The 20,089-nt window shown below is 41.9% G+C and overlaps 1 protein-coding gene across 1 annotated transcript in view; it reads right to left on the reverse strand.

Moving 5' to 3' along the window:
- Positions 1–20,089, reverse strand: part of CTNNA3 (catenin alpha 3) — a 417,013-nt gene that overhangs the window by 82,775 nt on the left and 314,149 nt on the right. The window contains exons 12-13 of the mRNA XM_005428499.2: positions 19,400–19,600; positions 653–804 (exon numbers count right to left, since the gene is read on the reverse strand). Coding sequence (XP_005428556.2) covers positions 653–804; positions 19,400–19,600 — 353 coding nt within the window. The remainder of the gene's footprint in view (positions 1–652; positions 805–19,399; positions 19,601–20,089) is intronic.

Genomic DNA, 20,089 nt, shown 5'->3' on the forward strand with positions numbered 1-20,089 from the left:
TTGAAAAATCTATCTATATTGTTATTAATGTTTAATCTTATATTAAAATGAAATTGCTGAACATACAGACATTGCAGCTCAGTTGTTTATCATTCCTTATGAAGATATTTGGGGGAAATTCTGCATCTGACAAGATTCTGGCTTGAATTTTAAAAATAAGCTGCTCTGATTCAGTTTCTGAACTTCAGGAAAAACACAAACGTAAGCACAGTGATTGTAATTGTGTGAGACAAAGAAATCACGTTCTGGTGTAAGGCTGGAAGAACTTATATGGGAATATCAGAATCCCCTGGAAATACTCTCTCTCCTACATTCCACAGGTTAAAGCTGAAGAACTACAAGATTTGGTTTTGTAGTTGCAAGTTAGTAGTTAATGAAGTGAACAAAGATCTTTACCAGCCAAACAAAACCACATATTTTTAAAGAAGTGAAGACATTTTTGTGCAACATTCTGATGTGGTACTCAATGCAGCCCTAGACTTGTGGAGTTACAATCACACATTTCACTGTAACCCAAGTTTCCCAGGCCAGTTCAACCTGGATATGAGCTTGGGGCATTTATCACACACACAGTTCTGAATGCTCCCAAAAATGCCCTGACATCCTGACCCATCTCAGCCAGCAGTATGAAAAAAACAAATTCCAGACTTACCCGAATCATCATGACGGAGCACCTGATGTTGTGAATCGTATCATAAACCTTCTTGGAAATGTCAACAAACTGGTTGTCATCAAACAGATGCACTGTGTTCTTGCTTAAGCTCTCCAATGCAATATTTACTTGACTAATAAACTCTGGAATCACTATTAAAAAAAACCAAAAAACAACAAAAATCAGTGAGCATAAAAGAACAGGTAGTTTTTTTCTTTTTGGCAAAACACCTGACATTGATAAAAACTTTATTTTCTAAAAAGCATTACAGTAATAGTGCAATTACTTTTAAGTGAGAATACATTTGTAGTTTTTATCACAGTTATAAAAATGCCCATGGTAAGCACATAAGCTGTGGGTGGTTGTACAGTACTACAAAGAAGAAAGAAGTTTTAAAAGAGGAGCTGGGGAAGCAGTTGTAAAAATTTCTTGGTGATTTCAATTGCAATTTTACCCAGAGAATCAGGATGAACAACGTGGCTTAAAGTTGGAACCACTGCTGAACAGACTTCCACTATTTCCCAATCTGCTTTCAGTCTGAATGGAGATGTAACCAGCAGCAAATTGATGTTTATTCTTCAACTGAGCAGGTCCCACAACTGTAACCCGAATTTACCAGGGCAATTTATCCTGTTTGATTGAATCAAACCAACTGTGCATTTCGAGTCAGTTGGATTTTAACCTGTGCTTCACCCAGAAGGCCTGGGGGTTTTCTGCTGCTGCCCCAGGGGCTTGTTCTGCACGGTGACCTGGCAGCACTGCATCTCCCTCAACCCTTCACACCAACCTGAAGCAAAGGAAACCCGGCACAGAATACAGAAGGAATGCAGCTGGAAAATCCATCACACACACAGAAGGACCTCAAACAAGCCCAGACCAAACTCATTTCCTGTCACTTGGAGTCTGAGGACATAGAAGAAACAAACACAACGGGATAAAACTGCACTTGTGTAATATTCAATAGGAATAACAAACCTCATGGTACTAGAGCTCTCTCTGCAGCAATGTGTTGGTTTCAAACACTAATACTGTTTGTGTTCCACCCTCCTCACCACAATTCCACACTGTGCAATCCACAAATCCCTAACACATGAAAGCACTACTACTAATACAATTGATGTGGAACATTGCAGGCAAATCTTGAAGTATATAATAAATCTGTAGGCAGACAAAGCTTCAGCTGAAGAAAATCAGATTTCTGAATTAGAAAACCTGGCAACTTAGGTGCCCCAATAATGCTATCCTCCCTAACTTTGATGAGGAGACCCACATAGCCCTTGGAGACAGTTAAATGCATTCTCAAATTACAGTAACTTCACTGTCTGAGCCAACAAGTAGTTGCCATTTAATTTGAAAAACAGGGTATTTAAAATCAGTGCCTCTTCAGAATATCACTGGAACTGTCGCACCTTCAAAAAGGTCACTGGAAAGATTTATAATAACACAGAAAAAATACAAGACATTTTTCATTTGCAATCACATAAAATAATTAAGGAGAACAAGTGCCTATTTATTGCTTAAAAACAATAAAAATCAAAGAACCACCACTGAATGAGAACTTTTCATCATTTTGTAATGGTTTTCTTTCTAGTTAAACAAATATTTTGGCCTCTAGACTATCAAAATAATTCCAAGTGGAGCAACCCAGGCTGCACTTGAGTGCAGAACCACCACCTCAGGGCCCTCCTCCAGCAGCACTTCAGATGGGGCTTTGCAGCAACAGCACTTTTACACAGACAATTAAAACACAAGACTGTACTGCAGTTCTGAAACATGTACACACCAATCTGCTAATGAAGTGTGAAAGTACACCTGGGCTATCAAACAGGCCTTATTTCCTGCTCATTCTCCCTGTAAGTGATAGGACAACTCCCTCAAATCCAAGACTACTGGGATTTATTTCAGTTTTGAGCTCCCAACCAATGACTAAAAAAAAAAAAGAGAATTTGGTGCATATATGAACTCCTACCTATGGATAACTAACATCCAAAATACTTCATAGACCTCAAATAGTCAGGCAGCCCTCTGAAATACTGCACTAAGTGGACTGAATTACACCAATAATGTGCCTATTTCCTGTACTTGGCTTTATTTTTCTAGGCAGCCTAAATATAGTAGAGAAGTGGATGCAACTGAGAACAGGAGGAAATTACTTATTTTTTCAGTCTTTCAAAAGCAAAATCAAACAAGTAAAATTAGAACTATCAAGTGTTAGACAACTGAGAAGTACTAAATTTTTATGGGGATTTGTTTGCTTTATTTGTACATTTTATTTCTGTCTTCTTTGTGTTCCATTCTGTTTCTCCTGCAACAAAAACTAAAAGGAAATTTCAATATGAGCATCTGTAATTCTGCTTTCCCTGAGAGGGAAGGTGCAGAAAGGAGGATGTTTAGAAAATACCAATATGTTCATAAGCATAATGTTCAAAGTCCCTAAAGTAATTAAAGATTTCACACTATCAAAAATACATTCTTGAAATTAACCTAATTTGCTTTAAAATTCATCAAGTGTTTCCTAATTCCGCTATTTTTTCAAATAATACTTTTCATATTTCCTTGTAGGCATGTCTTCTTAGTCCTCTAATGTTTTTGCTTGATTTTGTAATCTTCAATCAAAACCAAGTAATGAACCAAGTTTGTAGTTTAATAGCTTCAGGGCCCAGCTCTTGACAAAGAAAACTAAACTTCACTAATCCCTTCTTTCCAATTAGCAGCTCCGTGCCTGTTATTTTTAACAATAAAACAATCAGGAAAACAGATTCTCAGCTTTGCAGAAGCCACTGCCAAGAGGTGAGAGCAGGAGCCACTGTGCTTGTACCTTTTACTCCAGCTGTGTGAAGTGATTGCCACCACCAGAGCAGCTTGCAGGGAAAAGCCAAGAGGCTGCAAAGCCAAACTGTCCATGTGTCCAACACCTTACGAGTGTCTTAAGAGAACAAACACACCTGACCAGACACCAACAGTCACCACCTCCTAGAACTGACCCCAAAAAAATTTCCTTCTTTTTTTTCATTCAAAATCTTTACAGTTCTTCACTCAGGGAAAAAAGGGAAGAAACTAGCAAACCCACAATTTATCTCAAGAAAAAGAATTTGTGGTAAATAACCTAAGTTTCCCTTCAGTGTTTATTTGCATGTACAAAGACTCTGAGCAACTCACCCAGTGGGAAAGGCTGAGAGCAGAGTGGGAAAGGCTGGAGAGCTCCCACTGGAACAAAGACTGAAGAACTACTCCTTCAAAGGCAGCTTTGAAATGGAAGTGAGAGCACAGGCAGTGACTGAAGCTCTCTGTGGCACACAGCTTCAGAGCCCAGCTCTGCACACTGCAACCCTGCCACAGCTTTGCCTGAACTCCAGTGGCCTTTCAACACAGGAGACAGCTCTCTTGGGGATTCAGCCACCTGCAGACATCGTCTGCGCCCAAAAAAAGCCATTAAAAAAAGACCAAAACAAAAAAAAATTGGGGAAGCTGGAGTGAAAAACTGGTTTTCCTTCTGAAGGTAAGAAAATTCAGGTAAGTTGCTAGTCATGAATTAGGACTCTAAGAGGAGGAAAACTTGCAAAAACCCACCTGCAGTACAGTCAAGTAAGGCCTACAAAGCTACTGGATGAGTTTCATATGAAGCTAGCATGACAGCAGAGCACTGAGATAAAGCAGATGTGCAGCAGGCAAGCTAGCAGAGGGGTGAGCAATCCAGACCCACACCAAGGCACAGGTGGGGGCAGTATCACAAGTGACTTGACACAAGAGGTGTGTACCTCAAGTACTTCATTATTTCCTCATAACCTGATCACCTAGCATGAAAGTCAGTGTGATGGGTATATCAGGTTGCTTACAGAGGATTTAAGCAGCTTCCCAGCTGCAAAAGTTCAGTGGAAGTAAAGAAATGTATGGTTGTAAAGATTAAAAACACAGCTGCCTGTTAAATGCAAGGTAGTACTAGAGAAAGGTAAGAAACCTAGGTAATAGCCACACAGCCTTTATTCAGTGCTTCTTGATTTAATTACACTCTTTGAGATCAAATAATAGTTTGCACTTCCTGTGATTAAAAAATAAGTATTTATAAATTCCTTCTCAAAAGGTGTCTGAGAATTTCAGATGGTAAGAACACTGCTTGTTCCAGTAAGCCAATTTTACTGCTAAGTATTATGTCTACTCTTCATGTCACTGCAATCCAGAACGGTACATAAAGAATGAAAAAATAAAACCCATCTAAGCTGAGGCAACTGTGCTGGCTAAGGGACACCATGTGAAATAAAAGGGATCTGCTGGCAGCAGCCTGAGTCACAGCACCCAACATACAATTCAGAATGGAACAGATTGTTTCAGTGACTGATGGAGATAGCTTCATTAGAGGTGCTCCAAAATACACTGAAATAATAACGGAATTACTGCAAAAAAAGAGTACTGGGCACTCACTGCAAAAGGTTGAGCTGAATAACACAAGCAGGTTTTGAAACTCCAACCACCTGTGACTCTTACAAATTCACATAATGCAATCCTAACGTGACAGTGAAGCTGCTCCTGAAGCTAATTTCACTACGGTACAAACTCTTAATTCAAGCCTCTATTTCTGTGATACAAGGTTAAATTGGTAACTTTGTACTCTGCCACTGTATCCACTGGCTTTCTAAGGAATACATTTACATATACCTACATACATATGGATATGAATGAAGCAGAAGAGCTTTGTGACTATAGGTATTTGATATAGCCCTTATATTAGCATTCACATTATTTGGTAACAAGCTTACAGGTTTTATGCAGGAGAAGAGATTAACTATTTGTGGAACTTACAACACCTGAAAGAGCTCATTTTCCTCTGGCAGCTTCAATCCTAGGCCAGTGTATGAGAGGCACGATCTCAGAATCCCCCATTGTCCCTTCCTGGACTATTTAGAGCATAAAAATCTATAAATTATCCTAATGGAATTTAGTATTTCATGCCAAAGTTTCTGCATAGTAACAGTGCAATACAACATGAAGTAGTCCAGGGAGAGGCCTGATGCACATAAAAAGTTTCCTAACAAAAAGCAAGCTGTAGCTGCTTCTCTAACTCAGACCTGTGCCAGCTGCAGCTGTGCATTTTGCAGCTTGCAAAGCTGGCAGACTGCTGGCAGACCCACAAAACCCAGCTGAGTGTGTATATACATGTAGACATAAGTATGTAATTACCTAGCTATGTACAAATGGACATCATGAATATTTTTGTATGTGTATGTTTACAGACATATTTATACAGAAACTACGCTGAACACGACAGCAGTGCTGTGGTACCAGATCTTCACAGCTAACAAGGGTAAGATTTTTAGGAGTTAACTGTCCTGAATGTGAGAAAATATTGATAGCAAGTGAGACCTAATTATTGGCAGTGTGTGTAATTAATGAGTAACAATCCAGTAAATTGCTGCTTTTAATTTTGAAACGGCCCTAATTTATTCCTCCCCTAACACACCCATGCAGTGATTAGCTTCCTACCTGGAACAAGAGTTGTTTTGTTTTGCACCAGGACAGTTCAGATGTACACACCAGTCCCTGCTCTCTGTAACATGGGCACAGGGGATTGCTTGGACTTAGGAATCCCTGGACACAGCCTGCAAAGGCATGGAATACTGCAGCTGGGAATTAAAGCAGTGCCCTGCATCTGAACATCACAGCTCGAGGTTTCAGTGGGATCCCTCTCTGCCATCTTCAAAGGGTTTCTCTGTGGCCATGCTCTGGAGGGAGTACATGAGTTTCCCTGTATAAGGAACTCATTAGAGACAGGTCACAGCATCCAAAAGAGCAGAGAGGTAATTTCAATAATTTACATAATCCTCCTTTTTTTGAAGCCCTCTACCTAATACATTTTGCTGCCATGCTCAAGGACAGACTGACCATGAGATCCCAGATGAGAATGACATTTCCCCCTAGGACAGATGAGAGGAATTTCAGAATTTATTTCTCATTCCTTAGCAGACAGTGCGGACCATGTGGGCCTGTCTTGTCTCATCAGTCCCCTGCTACAGCACAGCATCCACAAGCTGTGGAAACAAGAACTACTCCTCAGCCCAGAACATGCCCATCCTTCCTTCAAGCGCAGTCTCTGGGTTTCATTTAGAGGAATCTGCACTATGTGGAATGGCATATAGCTACACAAAAGCTAAGGCTAGTAAATACCCAAAGTCTGTACCTAAAAAAACACCCCAAACACAGCCAAAGCTCAGCCAGAAAGATCTGAGGCAATTAATGTATCAGGCAGTTTTTACAGGCTGCTGACCAAATATTCCCAAATTGGGATTTTCCAAATTGACTGAGCAGGACACAGGAAATGCCATAAAAAGGAAATTAAGAGGAAATTCAAGTCCTTGTGGAGAGCAAGTGACTTCATTCTATGTAAGAGAGACTATCTGAACAGAGAGCAGCTTTTTAGCAATTTAAGTGGGAAAGAAAAGTCCTGGGAGTTTAATAAATATAAAATTACAACCACCCCAAACCCCTGTCTGTGAACCTTCTTTGGTTGCATTGCAGATGCACTGTGCTATAAACTAAAGCTAGAGAATGGGGTAATTCACAAAAACCTTACAGTCACCCTTTAAAGGAGAAAAGTGGGAAGAAACAGCTGAGCACAGCAGTTACCAACACACAAACTTGTCTGTGATCCCCAGCCAGTCCTTATGGAGGGGGTACAGCAGTGGTGCTGAACTTACAACTGCTTGGTACCAGCTGCTCTTCATGTACTGCAGTAACTTTATTTTGGGAGACATCAGGGTCGTTTCAGAAGCTCAGATCATGTAACTGAGCCACATTTTCCCAAATATAACTATGCCGACAATGAGTTGGTCTTCAAAACAGTAACAGCAGACAACAATTTAAACATTTAATTTTGAAATGCAGCCGGCTATTTTGGTAGATTACTAGAAATATTGTCTTTTTAGAAATCTGGTTCCCAGCGGGTGTAGCATCAACCTAGAAAACCTGAAATTAATTGAATTAGCCACAAAGAATAAAACTGCACAACATTCCAAGCTTTTTTTGGCCCAAAGACAAAAAAAATTGCATATCCCGCTGGGAAATATCAGAAAATCAATACAGCTTTTTAGGCAGAGTCAGATACCATGGTTTTGACATATGTTAGCAAACAACAAAAACATACAAGACAAAATCTCCTTGGACAAAATGTATGGAGAAAAGGGTCACTACTTTTTAGTTCTATGTCTACTTCAACAGTAACCTGGAATAACTGAAATAATTTCATCAAGAAGAATTATTTTTCATGGAAGACTGCTGACATTTTAAAAGTAAGCACAAGAAAAATACATCTTGGTAGCCAAAATTCTCGAACACTTAATTACAGTGAAATACCAGTAAATGCTGTCAAGCGCAGAAAAGATATTTTTCTGAATGGTGCCAGAAAAATACTGTCTCTAAATTTAATATTCAGAGCTAGCCTGAGAATGATTCAGAAAGCAGTGACTCGTGACAGACTAACTCTGTGTGTGCTTCCTGCCTTTGCTGCAGCCCCTCGGAGCAGTGGGACTGTTCAGTGGGATCACAAACATGGGCCCCAGCCCCTCAGAGCAGTGGGACTGTTCAGTGGGATCACAAACATGGGCCCCAGCCCCTCAGAGCAGTGGGACTGTTCAGTGGGATCACAAACATGGGCCCCAGCCCCTCAGAGCAGTGGGACTGTTCAGTGGGATCACAAACATGGGCCCCAGCCCCTCAGAGCAGTGGGACTGTTCAGTGGGATCACAAACATGGGCCCCAGCCCCTCAGAGCAGTGGGACTGTTCAGTGGGATCACAAACATGGGCCCCAGCCCCTCAGAGCAGTGGGACTGTTCAGTGGGATCACAAACATGGGCCCCAGCCCCTCAGAGCAGTGGGACTGTTCAGTGGGATCACAAACATGGGCCCCAGCCCCTCAGAGCAGTGGGACTGTTCAGTGGGATCACAAACATGGGCCCCAGCCCCTCAGAGCAGTGGGACTGTTCAGTGGGATCACAAACATGGGCCCCAGCCCCTCAGAGCAGTGGGACTGTTCAGTGGGATCACAAACATGGGCCCCAGCCCCTCAGAGCAGTGGGACTGTTCAGTGGGATCACAAACACGGGCACCAGTCAGAAGCGACAGGAACCCAAGGGCTGCACGACAGCCAGAGGAGTCAGTGGCAATTGCTGCAGTGGATTTGGAATTCGGTTCTAATTGCTGCAGCCCACCTGGAAGCTCCATTATTAGAACATGGTATACTGAAATGGATTAAAACCAACAGTGATAAAGGGATGCTGCTACATTTAATGAGAATGTTCAACTGTAGCATATAATCATTTGAGAGCAATAAGCCTGCTAGCTGCAGAAGGTGAAACAGCAATGGGCAGCTCCTTTGTGGCCAAGGTGACAAACTCAAGAGGCACTCTCTAAGGGTTCAAAGCAGGAACCTGAGGGGCTGTGGGCACTCAGTATGCCAACCACAACTGCATCCTGTATTACACATTCTGCCCTACAAAGAAATCCCATCTTACCCAACTGCTTATCAATAACATTTTAAAGAACCTTCTTCAGTATTTACCTGAAGTCTCTCCATCAGCTAGTGTTTAAGTTAATTAGCAACACTTATGGTTATTAGTGCTAACGCTCCTGTCATCAGCAGGGCAAAGCTGTTCAGCTAAAGAAAGCTCTGTACAAGGAAGCAAAGGAACAGCTGGAGTATCACTTGTAACAGGCACTGACTGCTCCGCACAGACACTGAGGGAGAACTCCAACTGCAGGGGACTGCTGACAGACAAGAGAGGGACTGCCAATTACATTTCCTGCTACATCCAATTCTGTGGAGAGACTGTGGAAAGGCTGAAAAGGTTCCCAAGGTGTTTTTGTTCTTTACTTGGGATTTAGAGTTTACAAAGATGGACTACAAGAAAGCCTCCTCCCAACCTACAATGCAGACATAATGATTTTCCTCCAACATACAGACTACTGAAGATTCAAAAAAGCCAGTTATCAGCTCACAAACAATGGTTAAAAACTGAACAAAACTACACTGAATAAAACTAGCTTTGCTTCTAATACTATTAAGATACAAACTCTACATGTGTTTTTAGGTACAGGTTCTTACTTACCTATCCCACAGAATAAAAGACAAGCAAGACAAGTGGACAAATTAAATAAACACAAGAAGACTATGTTATTACTGGAAAGAAATCTGGAGCACTGCTGAAAATTTTACTATTAGCTCTCAGGAAAAGAAAGTAATTGCCATGTTTGAAAAGAACACACTTAAGAGTAAACAAACTCTTTGAAAAACAGAGCACCTACAGGTTGTAAATACTTCTTTGCCTATTTGGAAACATCCAACTAAACCACACAGATGGAATGCATCCATTTGCAATGTTTCTATGCTTGACCACCATTTAAAACACAACACTTCATATAAGAGGTCTGCATTAACATTCTGGAGAAATTTGCAGACTTTGAACAAAGTATATGCAAGCATTTTTACACTCAAAGTCCTTTTTAACAGTATGTATTTCTAGTAACAAGCAAGTCACTAAGCAGAAAAAGAACTCTTCTCTAAGAATCTGACATTACTACAGCAGAGTATGAATGCCCACATTAAAACATTTAATTACCCAGAAAAGATGGTTCTTAAGTGAATGCAGCTGGCGTCTAACACAAGCAAAACATCCTACACACATAATTTGAAAAGGATTCTGCGTATCACCTCCTTAGACATAAGGCCAGCACAACATCAGGTCAGTCACAGCTTTGTCCAGCTAAGTTGTGAAAACCTTTAAAGACAGAAATGTCACTGCAGCTTTGCTCTAGTGCTGCGCTACAGTGAATAAATCCCCTGCCTCTGCTCACACTCTCCCTGATTTTCTCTGCTACAGCTTGTGGCCACTGCCCTCAGCTGTGCCACTGCCTCCACCACGAGTGAGGGGCAGCAGAGCCACTGCAGCTCCCTGGAAGCTGCAGGTCTCCATCCATGGTCCCTTGGCTGCCACCTCCCCACGTTCAACTCTCAGTCTCCCCCCCTTCTCACAAGTCACCTGCACTGAGGCCCAGCCCATCCCCAGCACCCTTTGTTCTCCAGAAAGCTTCTCCCCAACACTTGGAGTTTGACAAGGCCTACTCTGCAAAGTGTACAGTGAGTGCCATCCTCTTACCAAGGGTCACACTCTTACATCCTTCCCATCCTATTCTGGCACTCCTGTTATAATCCACGTATTGACTTTGGTGTTTGGCATACTATCATTAAATATTGTTTATTTTACCATGAATGCTTCTTCAGAGATCTGCTTCATGGTATCTCCTGAAATCTAGCCTCCCCTTCCTAAAAAATAAGCATATCAAAACCAACAGTGTGCTGATACCATCCAGAATTGCTCACTAAACACTTCTGACTTCAGACCAAGGAATCAGTATCAGGAAATTATTTTAAGCCTCCCCCAACACCAAAAATAAGGTTCCTGGGAAAACACGTTCTGGCACAGGGAATGCTACTTGAAGCCTCAGGTCAGGAAAGAAATTATAAAACTGAACCCTAAGAAAAAAAATCCACAAACCTCTCAACTAAACAAGCTGTTGGAACACCTATGGGTTTTCCCTAAACATTCCTGTTGATTAGGAAGGCCATCAACAGTTTACTGCCTAGCCTGGCTGCCAAGGCCCAGTATTCCATAAGCAAAGCATGGCTGCTGTTTTACAGTGCTTGGGAAGGGTGAGGAATTCTGCAACAACTTTTTTGCACAATACCAAGATACAGGCCTTTCCATCTGCTGACTGCAGCTGCCTACCTTTGAATTTTTAATGCCTGACAACAATCAAAAGGTGTGTGAGCAACAGACAGTTGTACATTCCTGCATGAAACTCCATGGCAAATGCTTCAGTTCTGATGGCTGCATTCCTTGCACTTTGCCTGCTGCCTACTGCATCATTCCAAACAACTGCAGCTGTTTAATAGCACTGGGTAAACTGAGGACGTGGTCTGGTGTTCTCATCAACTGTGACACAAAACAAAGCCTGCAGCAAACAAAACCAGCTTCAGAGATGGGCATTCTGGTAGAAAACAGAATACAGTCCCCAGAAAGTGAGGAGAAGCCCAAGTTACAGAAATTTATTTAGTATATAATGAAATCAATGCCATTTCTTCCAATAGTGCAATGAATGGTGGTGACAGACTTACTGAGACAAGGTGACCAAAATAAAGACAAGCTTATCGTTTATGATTTCAGCAAGAACCAGTTTTACTACATTAACAGATTTATAATCCAGGCATACATACACAGGCATATATAAATACTACTGAATTATGCATATGCTCCCCCCATCCAGAGCTACTGCATCATTTCCAGATCTGAAAGTTCATGGTTTCCAAGGAAGGAAGCACGAAGAGCTGAGGGCATGCTGCCAGAAAGGAATCACTAAAAATATCTTAAACAGAGTTAGATGTGTGTACTTGAAAGTATTATTGGAGGAAGGTGGGGCAATCATTTAATTTTGATTATGACAGGGCATGTCACAAAATTATGGCTTTTACTATAAAACGTAGTTTGTTACATGCAAAAATGAAAACTGTGGAAGGTACTTTTTGTAAATTCCAGTTAGGAAATGATCTCTGTGAAGAACTTAAGAATGAACTACAGTTGAAGAACAAAAACATACTGCAGTTTTTCAGGTCTAAGGAAATTGTTACTGAGACTGGACTCATATTCACAATTTAAACCAAAACAGTCCTCACAGATACTATAAAATAGAAAATGAATTCTTAAGCACTGATAATCTATGAAATCCAGTTACTCAGTTCACAATCCTGCTTAGGAGGGAAATCATGCTCTGATATGTAAACGTTACAAAAGCAAATGCTCAGAAGAGTGGTAAATTCCAAAGTATTCCAAAGACTCTAGTACATACTGGGATAACCCAGCAGGCAGATCTGACCAGCTGGCTGCAGGACACATCAGGTGAAGCCAAAGCTGCTCATTAAGAACTAAAATGTTCCAACTGCAAAAAACTTGTAAAATAGACAAAAACTTCAGCTTCTGTAAGAAAGATGCCATCTCCAACATATTACACTGTTCTAAAAGGCAAGAGGATGAAAGGATTCTTTGAATGTGGACTGGCAAAGGAAATAAATAACCAACGAGTGCCTGAGACACAGCAAGTTAACCATGGGCAAGTGCAACAGACACAGCATGCTTGCAACTCCCCAGAAATGCAAAGTAACAATAGCATCAGGGCTTGTAGGATCAAGACTACAAGATAAACATTATGATAACAGTAATGAGAAAACTGTGTCCCAGAGGCTCTGGAAAACACATTCCAAAAAACTGGAAAGGTTACAGAGCTGGAAGCAAATGAAATGTCCTTAAAATTATAGAGGTCAAGGCACTTAAGAGCTTGTGCAAGAAAGTCACAGCTGAAATGAAAGGAAAGGCTTTGATATGGGCACAGAGATAACCTTGTGCAAGTTCAAGAGCTTGCTCCAGTTAAAAAAACGCAGTAAAAGGAACAGAGAGTCCCCTGATCTTGTTATCAGCTTAGGGAAGGGCTGTCATTAATGAAGGGACTCTACTGAACCAGACCAGTCTAGTGGTCCTTAAGATCTAAAAGAGAGAGATAAATTAAAAGGGATATATTAAAGTTATACAGACACTGGAAAGTAACAAGTCACTTCTAAATGTAGCTCCAGGTGAGGGAAGATTATCACAAAATGTCACACACAATGACTACAGAAGGGCAATTCTACTTGAAAAAATCCAACAAACCAGCCAACCAACAAAAACCCCAGCCCACAAAACACCAGAGAGAGAGAAAAAAAGCCCTTACTGCCCACTAGTATAGTGCCATCCTCAGTTTCCCTCTAGGGCCTGTGGAAACTGCAGAAGCAAAGACAGCACTGGTGTTCAGTGGCATTCTGACTTTAGGGAAAGCTTCTCCACGTGTCCTCTGCTCCAAAATCAGGCTGCAGGTAAACCAGGCTTCACCAAAGTGGCAGATTCATCACCATGGGAGCAAGCTTTAGAATTCACACAACAGCCTCACCTTTCCAGTTCTTCCACCAATGTCACTCAAACCAAGAGACGCCCCCCCCACCTCCCTCCCACTCCCCACGGAGCTTAGATGGAGCACGACCACGTGTGCCACATCCATGACAGGCAGCAGAAGGGTATTTATGATCCTAATCCGGGAAAATGACCTAACAACCAAAAAAGCATCAAAACTCAACTGCACACCACAAAATCAAACTTCTTACCTTCAGAAACGTGTATTTACTTCATAACAATGCTGCACTTTCAAGGCTGCTCTAACAAAGATTTCTCTTGAGGAGGACAGTTCTTGGAGACTCTGAGTGTGTGTTCAAGGACTGCCCTGACACGTGAAGCTGGCACTGAGCAAGGCCTGGGGGAGCAGTGCACTGCAGAGCAGTTTCTTCTCAGTGCTTTAAACGATCACTAAGTGCAACAGCATTTCAAAGAAGCAGATGTGTAGTTAAAGGCCCCTTAATGCCCACACAGTGCCTATAATCAACATGGGCATTACACTGTTATTAACAGTGAAGCAAAAATATTCCTGAGCTAGAGGAAAGGAAGAAAAGATTGGCAAAAAGAAATTTCAGTGTTCGGGGTCATTTTCTGATTACCTGGAACCCAAAAAACAGTTGGTCTTTCCCCCTATTTTTCAGAACAGTCTTACATCAGAAGCAAAATCCAGTTTCTAAAGAAGGATCCAAAGAGAGCCCTACCAAAAAAAAGCTTCACTGCATTCTCCACCAAATGGAGGTTATTGACTCTGTAACAGAGTAAAAACCACAAGAATCAAGGGCTATTACTGAAATTATTACCTTACAATCACCATGTAACTCATCAAAAAGTATATTTCAGGCTAAGTCATGCAAATACCCTCAGTGTTTTTCTTGGCCCATTTTTTTTTTCTTTTTAGCTCTTACAATAATTCTGCTGAATAGCTGCTTATAAAATGTTCCTTGTCTGGGTTGAGCAGCAATTTCACAAGTTCATCAATGCCATAAGCTTGCATGCTCAGGCCTCTCTCCTTCTTCAAATGCTTTGGGGATTTTCTTTTTTTATGTATTTTGAAGTGACCCCAGTCAATCCCCTTCTTCAGCAGTCTTTGGGTTTCATAAGCAAGAGTAAAAATCACTGAACACTAAACAGACTTGAACAGCAAGTATTCTCTTTAGATCTTATCCTGACAGTGATGAACAACTAGTGAAAAATACTTTTTCATTAAAAACTTTCTGAATTAATAAAATTCTAAATTAATCTTTTTGAATTAATAAAAACTTCTGATTTTTTGTGTGTCCCACAGAATGAGTAAGGTCCATTCACCTCATTTTAGCCACCCCTAAATAAATAATTTAGAATAAAGTCAGTCATATAGGTATCTTTTGTTCTACAACAAGAGGCAAGGACCTTCAGCTGCCCATTCATCCCATCTCAGGATCCCATCTGAAGATACCCCTTAGGAAAAGTCTCTGGAAGTGCTCCTCTCTCCCCACGCTGGCTCAGGTGGCTTTACCAGAAGATGACAAAATAAATACTAAATGTCAGAGTGGGCAGGAGAATACAGACAACCCCTCTTGCACTGCCTCTCTGGAAGGTGCCTTTTGGGTGAAAGAGAGCCCCATTTCCAAAGAAGAACAGACAATCCCTACTGCAGAAGACTCAAGGCAGGGGACAAAGGAAACTGCCACACATTTCACATAAGCTGCTGTGACAAACCTGTAAACTGGAATTAAAAAAGGCAAGTGAAGCAGCCAGGAAAATACAAGCCATTAGCTTGGTGCACAGAGGCTTGCAAGAAATAGAAAAGCTGCATAAAAAGCCCAAGATGGAAGGAGGCTTGTATCATGAAAACACCACTGTCTTTTTATGGCTAAGGTAAACTACCTTTTCCCAGAGAAAAGCAATGCAGTAGATTTAATCCTCCCTGGAGAATCAATTAATAAATTACTGTACAAGAGAGCCCTGGTTCAGGTGTAGCAGGTCAGTATTAATACAGGGCTGTAGAAGCACCCACACTGAAAGGGCTATGAAGGGAAAGGGGAGACTGGAAGGTGACCACAACAGCAATCCTGGGACCAGGAAATAAATACACACATTAGTGTAACTAAATAAATTAATTCATACTGGCACATAAAATGTTAAAATATGCTGCCAAAATGTAACTGAAGGCTGTGAAGGTTTTAAAGAAAATCACTGAACACAAACCCAAGCACTCCAAAAAAGTCTAAAAGCTAAATCTCTTTGGCCCACTGCAATTAAAATACTTGTCATCTTTGTCTCCACCTTTTTCCTTGTTTTTCTTACAAGATCTGTAGACATTGAAGTAACTAAAGAATTTATGTTTTACACTTATATGTATATCATTAGAGTTCGGCATTAAAGCAGAACTGCAGACCAAATTTACAATACAAACCTTTTACTCTACCAACAGATATATGCCATAATATAAATTGTTGACTTAAATTTAACTGCTGCAGACTCTGGCAGGCAATAAAATAACAGAGGAGACTGGTATTTAAAAAAACAGAACAAGATCACCCTTCCAGTTCTGAAGAAGAAATACCTTAGGATTTTATAAACAGAGTTCCTAAGTTTCATTTTGCTTTGATACAACAGTACACAAACTCAATCAAAATGCAATAATCTGTGTATTTCAATCTAACAAACAGTGCCAGACATTAGGAATGACAGAGGCACCAGTAGTGAAGTCTTCCCAGCCTTAACCACACCAGAGCACAGCCTCAAGCTCAACTACTTTACCCTTGTTCAGTCAAAGAGGCGCTGCTGGGCTAAAGGCACTGCCTCCCCAGAACACCCCCATGGCTGAACACCTTCTCCAGGGCCCCCAGGTTCCACACAGACTTGGGCCACGAGGCTCAATGCTGACTTACAGCCCCCTGCCCTGGGCCTTGGAACGCTCTGCAGCTCCTCCCTGCCCACCGAGCTGCTCCCCAGAACTGGAGCAGGGACAGAGAAGGGCCCAGTCACAGCCCGGGGCCACTGCGGCGTGGAGGCAGCAGCGCAGGAGCTGGGGAGCATCCTGCACCCCCAGCCTGTCCTGGCTAGCAGCAGGAACTCTGCACAGGCCCTGCCAGTGCAAGCACAGAGCCGGCCCAGAAGACCAAGATCATCAAGTGCCTCTGTAAGTACATCCAACATGAGCTCACACATCTGTCCCACAGCCTCGTGCCTCGTTATGCTCCAAACTGAGCCTGTGGACAGGAGCCTCCCCTGCCCCAGCGCGGCCCTGGCACGTGCCCAGGCAGTGAGTGCACAAAGCAGCTGGTGTAACACAGCTGGGTATGCTCAATAGCCACGGCGCCCTAAGGCGTGTCACCCACACACAGAGGGCAAACCAAGGGATGTCAGGGCTGCAAAGACAACTTCAGCTCTGGTATTATTTAACTTCTAAAAGCTCAGCTCCACACCATAGATGGGGCTTTTACAGAGCCTTGTCTCTAGTCTTCTCAGGTTTTCCTTCCTGTTCAGGGAAAGGGAAGGGGTGAACAGAGGAACAGGACAAATATGCCCGAGAAGGAGGACCCTCCATTACATGGTGCAGTAGAGCTGCACCTGGCTGCCCACAGCTCCTATGTACACCAGACTACACGAGCTGAGAAATTAAGCTCCAGTGTTTAATAGTCATTTTGTGGCAGTATTAAGATACTACTGTTGAACAGCTCACTTTATCTTAAATACATCTGATGACTTCCAGCTGAAGAGACAGATAGTGATCTCTGCTCTTTCCTCGCATACTGCAGTGCAGAGAATTAAACATCTTTCTTTTATTACACATTACCTCAATATATTCTACAATTTAACCTTGATCTTTGTTAAAACAAACAGTAAATATATCTGCTCCTCTTTATGCACATTTTCTCCCTTCTGTTACCTCCAATTTGCACCGTTCCTATTTCTTCTCCCATTCACTCTTCCATTTTTATCTTTAGTTCTCTGCTATTTCCATGTATACTCTTTGTCTTTTATTTTGTTCTCACTAATTCTATACTCTGCCTACAGTGATTTCTCACGAGTAACACTTCACGTCTTCCTTAGGCATAAAGGATACCCTTCACTGCCTGAGGTTATTGTGGAAGTTAACTGAGGAGTTTATGGCAGCATAAATACAGAGTTCTCTCCTGGTGAACTTTCCCCTTGCAATCAGCTGGACCTGAAAGACTCAGCTGGGATAGAATGGTTTAGGTTACACCTGTGGGCTGCAACCTACCTGCATTTTACCTGGAAGATGAAAAAGTTAAATAAAACAAAACCAAGCAGCCATCTCAGAGTTCAACATGTGATCACTGCAGATCACATAAATACAGGTGAAAATGAAAAGTATGTGTCTTTTTTGCATTCCTATTGAACAACAAAGACAGTGAATTCTCTGAAGTACTACAAAGTCATTTGAGATGTGACCATGCTTGATGTCCCTTGAAACAAGCAAACATTCCAACCACAACCAGTTTTATGCCTCCCTGTCTTCTGCAGACAGACAGGTTCAGGTATATTATATATATTACTGTCAAAGCAAGGCAACAGAACAGAAATCAATGTCAACTCCCAATGTCTTTAAACAGAATCAGTTTTAAGAAAAACAGGCTCAGCTTTTACATGAGAATCTAAACTATGCTTTTCTATGCTGCTTCCCTCTCAGTATTCCTCACAGTACTTCCAGAAATCAGGAAGAAAGGAGTGCAATGGTGAAAATTTTTCAATTTTCCTACCAAAATATCAGAAAAAAACATAAAAAACGGACAAGCCTATTTCAAACTCTTCCCATTGTTCTCTTTTGCCACTTCACTGCAATGTCAGTTTACTCCTGCTCACATGAGGGCAGTTCTGCCCTGGACATATTTGAACTTACTAAGAAAGAGCTCAAACAAAATTCCTGCTTTTTCTTGAGGTAAAATGTCAGTTAAATGTAAGGTACTTGACATTTGTTTAGATTGAAAGAGCAAGGAATTAGATCTCTGAGTTCAGGAAGCCAAATCCTACATTCCAGGGATGTACAGACTTGCCAGAAAATCTCTTAGGAGCAGTTTAACTCCCCACTATGAGACTTGCAACCATTTAAAACATGGAAGTACTGGGAGCAACTTAGATTTTTTTTTTAATTAATTACACATTATGAAAAGCAAGAGATTCATTTATGGAAAACACAGAAACCATTTATAGAACAGTGCAGTTACACCCCCTGTGGCCAGTTACAGGCATTTTCCAATATCGGATGCCCTCTTTTCTAATATTATGGAAAAGGAAACGAGACTGCTAAATATTTTAGAAAGTTTCAATTCTTTTTGGTAAAACTGAAGACTTTTTGGGACACCTGATTACTGCTTAACAGTCTTTAAAGTGGAAGCACACACAAATCATGCACCTCCTTCTCCGAGTTTGCCGTTCCCCTGCTTAGAGCAGGCGTGGTGAGGCGCAATGAAGTGGGAAGCTGCTACCTCACTAGTTCCATGTCTCCAAACAATGCTACATGCATTAAGGGCGCCAGTAACGGGGGGGTACCATAACTCAAGGAAGCTTACAGAGACCATGTAATTCAGACAAAACGTTAAAAATGAGTTTTGAACCACATGGTCTCGTCCTAACTCAACAGCTGGCTACAAGGAGACACCTCGGAGGGAACCAGCAATGCACCCGCAGCGCATTACGGCAGCGGCCCGCGGGATTCCCGCTGAAGGCAGCGCACCAAGGAGAGGTGCCAGGAGATGAAAGCTCCGTGCTCGGCCTTACCAGCCGCGGAGAGCTGCTGCACGTGCCCCAGGACCCCCTGGGTGTAGGCTCCGGGCTCGTAGCTGTCCATCTCCCCCGCCACGACGTGCGCGACCCGTGCGGCGCGGCCGCGGATGGCGCCGGCGGCGCGGTCCAGGCCCTCGGCGTCCTGCTCCCGCAGCGCCACGATGCAGCGGTTCACGTCCTCCAGGATGTGGCTCTCTGCAAGCACAAGGACACTGCTTTAGCACCCACCACTCGGGCACTCGCACACCGCCTACCCAGCTCAGCAGGCTGCAAAACTTACCCTGGCAAACCCACACTGAGCCGCCTGAAAGTTCTCCTACCATCTACTGGTTCCTAGAATTCAAAGGCACTGTAATACTCTCTATAAGCAAGAGCAACAACAAAATACTGAGTCAGAAAGTGCTATAAAAATATGAAAAACACAAAGCCTTACATAAAAATTAAATATTTGCAAAATGAAGAAAAAATGATTAAAGCTGCTACTTTATTGTTGAAACCTTCTTAAGCCACTGTGACATCTTCCATAATGAGAGGAGTCTCCAATGACAAACAATTGCCCAACAACTAAGCTAACTTGTTTTACATTGATGCCTTAGGATGCTCATGCTAAATCAAACTCCGAAGTAAATTATCACCCTTCTATCTTTCTAGATATAAATTTTTCATCTGGCAATTTGTACTTAC

Source organism: Geospiza fortis, unplaced genomic scaffold (assembly GCF_000277835.1).
Source record: "Geospiza fortis unplaced genomic scaffold, GeoFor_1.0 scaffold614, whole genome shotgun sequence".
Lineage (NCBI taxonomy): Eukaryota > Metazoa > Chordata > Aves > Passeriformes > Thraupidae > Geospiza > Geospiza fortis.